General features: G+C 44.4%; 1 protein-coding gene across 1 annotated transcript; it reads right to left on the bottom strand.

The window, feature by feature from the left end:
* Nucleotides 1-381: 381 nt before the first annotated feature.
* Nucleotides 382-1,706, bottom strand: LOC125178674. Its single transcript, XM_047883011.1, has 2 exons — nucleotides 529-1,706; nucleotides 382-391 (listed from the first exon to the last, which is right to left on the bottom strand). The coding sequence occupies exons 1-2, from the start codon at nucleotides 1,602-1,604 to the stop codon at nucleotides 382-384; spliced, it is 1,086 nt and encodes a 361-aa protein (XP_047738967.1). The 5' UTR covers nucleotides 1,605-1,706.
* Nucleotides 1,707-9,075: the final 7,369 nt, after the last annotated feature.

The raw sequence follows: 9,075 nt of genomic DNA, 5'->3' as shown, positions 1-9,075 counted from the left end.
TTAGCCCTGTGAAACGTAGCTTGAATCAGGTCTGACTAAAATATAATTGAAGTTACTAACGACAACCGTATGAGCGTTCTATCTCAGAGACAGTCTTGAGAATTTCAATTAAATCTTTCTCAACAAGAAACTCACATGACATTTTTTAATTTTTGTGACGTCAGGATGGGCGGTAAGGCATTATTCTTACGGAGCTCCATTAAGACAGGCTTGGAAGCAAACAGTTCTTGTATGCTCTTGTGATGAAAGAAATATGTGCATGATTTAGAATTTTTTATTTGACGTTTTATTTTAAAGACAACACCCAGAAGAGCATTCGGATCAAGCGACCCCAGCGCCTCATATTTTTCGAGTTTTGAACTGATTCTGCTAATTGGATCTTCAACTTGTTCTGCAGAGAAAACCAAATGTCCTTCACAAATCATCTTCAAGCAGAAATGGCCTAAGCCTTGGAAGAAAGAATCAATAAGCCCAGCCTTGCCAACAATAGAGTGAGAAGCCAGCTTTGACTGAATAATTTTCTTATACAGATCATAAGTGACTTGAGCTACAGCAGCATGAGATTTCAAGTCATTTATCTTCTCGGGAAAGTTCCATACCAGGTGACAAAAGAGAACCAAATTAATGGGACGAACAAAAAGTTTTTGAATGTCCCGTCCAAGAGAACTGAAGCTCTTCACAACTTTCTCAGCACCTGGAGGGGCATGTTTTTCATAATTCTCCAGAAATCTTAGTTGGTCATCTAAATCACAAATTTCTGCTATCTCATACTCTTGGAACTTCACGCCTTCTCGCTTCAGAAAGTCCTTGAGCTCATCAGCAGCACTTGGCCTGGTGGTGATGATCACACGACACTCATAGTTCCTCATTTTGTTCACCATCTGTTGCACAACCTTATACGAGTCTTTATGACATTCATCATAGCCATCAATGAGAATCAAAGGGTTAGACTCGCTGATTCCTTGGATAACAGGTTTAGGGCCGAGTTTTTGGCACACATTCTCGAAGTTTTCTTCTACTACATCAGTAAATTCTTTTGTAGAAACACTCCTGCATTCATAATAAAGTAACAAATTGTGATTCTTCAGATCGGACATTTCTACCTCAGCATCTGAGATACCATGATGCTGGATCACCAAATTCTTGGCCAAAGTGGATTTCCCAGACCCGGAGTCGCCAATGACTACTATGAACTTATCGTTGCGTGCAGTGAGGAGTTCAGTGTAGGAGATCTTGTCTTTTGTTTGATCTTTAGGTTTTTGTAGTGTCAATTCCAGGGAATGGAACACTTTCGAGCGTTCAACTTTGTCATCGCCAAAGAGAAGAATTTCTTCAGCCAACATCGCTTCCCACATGGCTTTAGCTTCTATGTTTCCATAAGTTTGCAGCAATAAGCGACAATAAGCCTTAGCTTTTTCATTATCTGTGCGCACTTCATCCCACATCCCATCTATCTGGGTTTTGAAACTCGTTACTTCATCAGCAGGGATGCTGTACACATTGCCAGCTTCATCTATCACGTCATGCAGGGCTTTAAAAATTTTATTATATTTATAAGGGTCCACAGCAGAGCCCGCCACTTCATGCATGACATCATTCCTCATGTCTTTGGCCGTTCTTAGCAGGCATTCTAGTTGGTTAGGTACTCTCGCTTGGAGAGCGTTTGTGTATGTTTTTTTGGATTTGAAGACCTCGCACAAAAATGAAAACATGAAAGTTACATCATATTTTGAGGAGTCTTCCCGAAGCTTTTCTATGTCTTTAGCTGACAGCGTAACTTTAGGCTCATTAAACTCAACTCCGAGCAGATTCTTCAAATATTCATGTTTGGAATCATAGAGCTCCTTTTTTTCTTCAAAGTAACTTGCGTAAGTCTGCCCTTGCTACTTGTCGCTGCATTCCCACTCTAGAACGGCACGAAAAACTTCACACATGGGAACTTGGACGGCAAAAATGTTCTTGTATCTGTTGGCTTCCTGAGGTGAGAGCTCAATTCCTGGCACGAGAGAAATGTTCTGAGCGGTGGCAGCCATATTTGCCAGCTGTTGAGTTTATCTGAAATCAATGTATTAATAATTTATAGCAATGCAGTACATTTGACAATTTCCTTATGCGAGGAAATGATATAGTTTCGAAGATAAATTATGACGCGTGGTAGAAGGTCTTGTATGATGATGTATGATACTTCTGCTTAGAGAACTTTTCGTTATATCTTATATCAACTTGTAGTTTATTATGGTTATTGATGCGAATGCTTGGTAACAGTATTGGAAATTATGATAAAAGAATAATCAGTAAAGAACCTTATCGGAGCCGTAAATGAACGCAGTTTATACTGAGGAATTTCACTATTACTATTGCAAATGAAAGCAAACTACTTCAGATGTCTATATAATACTATTTTTCTGCAAAAGATCACCTAACCCAGAAAACGCACCAACTAGAGGATGCTGCTAAAAGTTTCTTCGTCTCGGCCGCCTTCACTGTCAGCTCCTTCCCTTCACCTTTTCTGTTTGAAGAAATTTTGAAAAAGTTGTTTTCTCTAATTTCTTTAAAAAAATACGTCTTTTAAAGTTGTATTATTTCTAAATATCAGTAACTTTGTGCTGTATAACCTAATAACCTAAGTAATAACCTATAACCTTTGTGCTCGCACCGGTAGTGGAAGTGGAAATTTAATCTCCTGAAATAATTACAAGTGAAAACTCGTATTTGTTGCATCCTAATCTCCGTCTTATCCGGACCATGAGTAAGGGTTCCTTATCTCTTATCAGTTAGAGGAACCTTATCGTACCTCCAATACTGACGGTTACTTTCGTTGAATTACGTTTCAAAACTGCCAGATAAACTTAAATGGATGATTTGGTGAAATGGCATTCAATTCTTTCAACATATGATATGTACATTATTTCTGGAAACAGGTGACTGTTGAAATACTGAATAATACGTGCGTAAGACTTTTCAGTCAAGTTAGGACGAAGAATACAGATAATTTCAACAAAAAATGAATAGAAATATATCGTTGAGCGAAATTTTCATTCACGAATAAAAGTTGCATTAATATTTGTGGTAATTTCCGTGCTAATAGAGTGGATTGGAGTTGATTTATTTGAGCCCAGCCACTTTGAGTGTCAGTGATAAATCTGGTGCAATAAGCAAGTGCGCGAAGTTTGGGTTGAATTCACCAGAAAACTTTCTCACATATAAACCATTCGACCAGCCTTTCATCATTGCCCTTTTATCACCTCATAAAGTATTTGATTATGAAAAATACAAATATATATACAACACAATATAGATATTAAATAAACAATTCCTCGGTAAGTCGTCTCAGATATCCGCTTCATACAAATTAACCCTCATTGTTGTATTTAGCAGGAAGTATTTGACATATGAGTATGATCAATATTTTTTCAACAAAATGTCCATTTTATAACCTAATTTATTTAATTATTAAGCACCCATACACACGCATGTAAGTAAAATAAAATACTAGCATTAAACATAGAATTCCTTCTAATATCATAACATATATCCGCATTACCTTAACGAACACACCAAAATAAATTACCATTAATCGCTGACAGGAGTATAACTTTGCAACCTTATAATAATAAAAATAATAATAATAATAATAATAATAATAATAATAATAATAATAATAATAATAATAATAATAATAGCGGTTTCAGCGTTTATTAGGCCGTAGGCCTGTCGCCGATTCTTACCATCGCAGAACATTCACAGCATTTTGCGGTCTCGAACTCGCTACTCACTGCTACAATTCTGCTGTGCTTAACCGCCCGGCCTCCTCGCCTATTCTGACCAGAAACTAGCGCTTAGAGCTGGGATCGAACCCGCGCCTCTCTGCGCCAATCTTGGTACTCTGAAATTTAACCACTAGGCCACCCTTGAGTACCTTGAACAAGGCCACCACCTTGTTGGTCATCAAACTTTTTCCTTCTTGTTCGAATCTCAAACTTTCAGAAATTTTCAAACTTTCGTTTCGTAGCTGGACACAAAACTTCACGGATCTTAAATGGAAACATCCGATTAATATTGCTCCGGTGAGAGTGCATAATGCCATCCCTTCCTAATTTCTATGTATAGTTTGTAGTGATCACTCTTCGATTTTCATTTTATTTATTTTTCACAAGTGCACGTTCTCTCTTCTTTAATTATAGAAGAGGGCCAATCGAGGTTAAATCTTGGGCTAAGCCTTTTCCTGTGGCAAAGCCACCTTAACTTTCGGTCGTTAGCTCCTTGTATAATTATATGTTCCGAACCTTATGGAAAGGCTTACTTCTTTCCTATGATTAAGAAATTAATTGTCTGCACTCACTTCAACTGCCGTCATAGTTGATTATTGATAGTCTGTCCTCACTTCAACTATCATGATTACCCTTTATATGACCTCTCTTTTTGCTGCTTAACCTTAAGCTCTCTTTTTGCTTCCTAAAATTACTGCTTAAGCGCTTGGCAGTAGATGATTTTAAGGTGCGTACGAGGCTGTTACAATACTGAAATAGTGAGACAAAACGTTGAGCTCGACCAGCTTTTATTTTGATTCTTAATTGTTCAACAGTTTTTTCAAATTTGTTTCTATAGAATATCCGCAAATTTGGAGAGGCACTTCAGTCAATTTTTTGGGGAGCTTAATTACGGCGACTCCATGAGTGAAATTCAGAGATGCTTCTTATTTGAAGGGTTGGTAAATTCTTTGCTTCATAAGTTTGAATTCATTCTCCATTACTTAAATTTTGAAGTCTGTTTTGCTATACCTTAGTATACGTTTTAAATTTGCTTCTATCAAGGTCTTTTGTTATTTCTCGACAGTTTTTTTGCCGGGTATATTCGTTTTTAAGGTCGGCGAACCTCTAATGGTACCGCTACGGTGCAACCAAGCTTAATTTCAGGAACTTGGTCTTGTTCCAACCTTCTTTATGCGTCTGCTTCCTCAAGCTTTGGAACGGTCGTCTATAGGATCAAATTCTAAAATAAAAGTTCAATTCGTTTTGTTTCTTTGTATTAAGCCCAACAGTGGATGCGCCGACACTAAGATGTGCAAAACATTACCAAGTGACGCTGTTGGGGTCCATCTGATGTCCGGACCTCTTCGCGGTGGATGGACCCCTCCGGAGCGACCCGTCGCTCCATTAGGCCAAACACGGACACAACTCCCGGACCTGCTGCGGGCTGTTTTTTCGGCTTGGCGGCGCCCTCATGTGGGGCGTCACTCCTACCCACCGTCTCTCCTAACCTCGGCCGCAGCTCGTCCATCTGACCAAGTCACAATTGCCCTCCTCCTTTTGATGGCGGGTATCCACTCTAACCCTGGCCCTGACCCTTGTGCCGTCTGCGGGCGCCCGGTCACCTGGAGGAGAACTCCCTTCCGGTGCTACCGCTGCGGCCTTTGGGTCCACAAACGGTGCTCTGGGCTCAGCAGGGCGTCCCAGCATCACTACACTTGGACCTGTCCCCGGGTGTAATGTACATACAGGAAAGCAAGCTCACCGAGGTCTCAAACCCCCCGACCTTCCCTGGTTACACCCTGGTCCGCCGCGACAGACCCATCGGCCCTCGCGCTGGCGGTGGCGGCCTTTGTTTTATTGTGAATCATACCGTCTCGTATTCCCCGGTCCCATCAGACCACCTGTTCCCTGGCGATGCAACAACAGAACACCAGGGTATCTCCATCTTTATAGATGGTACACAACTTCACCTGTATGACATCTATATCCCTCCGGCCACCTCCAATCAACCCATTTCCTTCAATAATTCTTATGCCACCGCAGACCATATCATAGCCTCATCCTTCTGCCGTAAATTCACGCTGGTTCCCCATTACCAGCGTGACCCTTCCTGCAGATCCACCTACCGAGGTATCAAGCGCCGTAACCCCTCTCCGACACACCTCCTGCGTTCACTCCGGATCAGACCAGACAGGCGGTGTAGAGCTTGGGTACCTCCACTGCCACTGGCCCAGACTCCCTCACTATCCTCCACCTCCGTCACCTCGGACCCAGTGGTATCCAGTACCTCACCCAACTTTACAATCTATCCCTCGCCAAGGCCGATATCCCTGCCATCTGGAAGTCGGCCACAATCATTGCCCTTCCAAAGCCAGGCAAACCCCTGTCTATCAGCTCTTCATACCGGCCCATTTCCCTCTTGTGCCCGTCTGTGAAGGTGTTGGAGCGTCTGCTCCTCCCATCCCTTAATGCAGCACTTCCACTTGTGGACTCCCAGCACGGTTTCCGCCCTCTCCACTCCACAACATCCGCCCCACTTCCTCTAACCCAGGCCATAGCTACAGGCTTCAACCAGCCTCGTCCACCAACCAGGACAATAGCAATGGCAATAGATTTCAGCAAGGCTTTTGACACCGTGCCCCATGCTCAGCTCATCTCTCACATCGCCACAACCCCCCTACACGCCAATATCAACCGCTGGCTGATTTGTTACATCAGAGGCAGGTCAGCCAGGTGCTCCTACAACAACTGCATCTCCTCTCCACGGCCGGTCCACGCTCGGTGTCCCGCAAGGATCCGTCATCTCGCCCGTTCTCTTCAATTCCTATGTTTCAGACTTCCCCCAGTCCGCCCCCCTAATCACCTCGTATGCGGACGACTTCACTGCCGCTGCGGGGGCCGTCCAGATAGCCGACGCGTCTACAGTCCTCCCCTCCCACGCTTCCGACGTGGCTGCGTGGGCTCGTCGGAAGGGGTTATAGGTAACCATTCCCAAATCCCACACCACCCTCTTAACCTCCGATACCCACCAATCTCAAACTGACCCTCACGTCAGCTGGGAGTGGTCCGACCTTCCACTTTGTCGGACCCCGAAGCTCCTCGGTGTCACTTTTGACCCCCACTTCACCTTCTCGCCACATATCGCTGCGATATGCCAGAGAGCCCGCCCGCGCCTCAACATCCTCAAGTCTCTTGCCGGAACCAGCTGTGGCCAGCAGAAGGAAACCCTCTTGGTGACTTTCAAGGCCCTTATTAAGTCCCTCTTCACCTACGCTGCCCCAGAGTGGTTCCCCAACGCCTCTCCTTCGTCAATCTCTAAGCTGCAAACCATTCAGAACTCTGCCATCCGCATAGCCACGGGATCTCTTCAAATGGTCTCCGCTTCCCATCTGCACAGCGAAGCTCAGGTCCTACCCGTGGCTGAACACCTCTCTCTGCTCTGCTCACAATACCTTGCCAGTGCCCTACGACCGCACCATCCCAGCTACCCTATCGTCACCCAGACATCGGGGACCCGTTCCATGAAGCACACGCTTCAGACTCGCTTCCTCCCTTCAGGCTCTCACCTGCTGGAGGAGGGTTCACTTCCCCCCGACTCCTACCCCACCGTCCTCAGGACCCTGCACAGCTCTGCTGTTTCCTCTTACCTGGCCTCAGCAGCTCCTAACAAAGTGCTGCTGACCGCCGCCCCCTCCGTCTCGTCCAGCGAGCTTTCCCTCCCCAGGGCGGCCAGAAGCGCCCTTTCCCAGCCCGGCTACTCATTGCGGTTCAACTCATACCTTGTCCGCATTGGTGCAGCTAATAGCCCTCTCTGCCCTGAGTGCGGCACTATAGACCACACCACTCATCACCTCTTCAGCTGCCATTCGCATCCCACCTCGCTGACCCCTCTAGACCTCTGGTCTAACCCTGGACCGACAGCGGCCTTCCTCTCTTCGCTCCCATCCTTCTCCGAGATCCTTGGAGTGGAACCCCCGCTCCCTCCCCCTCCCCCGGAGCCGCCGCCTCTGCGGGGGCGCCGCCGTGCAGTGATCCTGGGCAAATAACAACAACAACGCTGTTGGGGTCATTGGGACACACCTACTGAGCCCACCGGTCGAACGAAAGTGGGTGAGCGTTAGCGTGGGCCATCCTGCATGGTGCCGCTTCGGCACGCTTTCCCTTGAAATCTTAACCAAATTCTTATCAAATTTAATGCACGCATTTCAATGCTCATTGCGCTGGGACGAGCATTTTTCTCTCATTTCTACTTCCTCCCGTTTCCAATTAAAACGGTAAAACGGGTGGAACCTTACCTAACCTAACTTAACCCAACCTAACTTAATTTATCCCAACCTAACCTAACCTGAATGAAAACTGACGTAGGCGTGTCCGTGTATCACTTTCGTCTTTTCGTAAGTTCCGAACGAATTAGAACATTAAACTCTGAACTGATACTACGTTCGTGCGCGCAGAGGAAGGCCGCTCTTTTGACACCAAACTTGACAGCTGATATTCGAGCTGTAATTTGTGATAAGATAACACGTATCGCTAGCACGGAGCTAGAACTGGGCGCTAGAACTTCAATTTCCTGTGCTACAGCTAATTACCGCACAATGAAAAAATACTAAGGCAAAATAATTCGGTGTGGGTAAATTTTATTGCCTGCCATTGCCACCAACTTTATAATAAGTGACAAGGAAACGTGTGTGGTAGCGCTTACGTGAATGTTGAATAAGTTTATGAAATCTATTCTTATATTTATTTAAAGTTCAGATTTCTAACTCTAGCATGGCACAAGTTCTGTTCGGATTTGAACTCAGAACTTTGCAATAGATGCATAAATGTGCTGATACCACTTGACGGCGGATATCCATGCAGGATGAATCGTGATAAGATAACAAGGCGCGTTAAGCAAGGCTAGGAGTTGAGACACTGTTGTTTAAGCCAACATCGCCGTGGCTTTTGAAAAAATACATAAAAATAGCGATGACAGGGGATCGTCATATATGCATCAAATTCTTATAAATATGAAGCAATCTTTCGTGTTAAACAATGATTATGAATGCACAACCATCTCTGAATAACAATAATCCAGCAGAAATAGAGCCTTAATATAAGTCAATGCGAACAATAGACATCGATGGCTTCGGCTGCAGACGAGGCGGCGGCCCATATCTCACATAGATTCTAACATCTCACAATGATTCCTACATTTCACAATGATATAAGTACCTATCTCACAATGATTGAAACATCTCATAATGATTCGTAATGATACAAACACACCACCTGCACTACGTCTAGCACATCACAGCGCGTGTGTTACTCACACCACCTGCAC

This window comes from Hyalella azteca, unplaced genomic scaffold (assembly GCF_000764305.2).
Source record: "Hyalella azteca isolate HAZT.00-mixed unplaced genomic scaffold, Hazt_2.0.2 contig1574, whole genome shotgun sequence".
Taxonomy (NCBI): Eukaryota; Metazoa; Arthropoda; class Malacostraca; order Amphipoda; family Hyalellidae; genus Hyalella; species Hyalella azteca.
The sequence above is the reverse complement of the archived record's forward strand: the minus strand, read 5'-3'. Positions and strand labels throughout refer to the sequence as shown.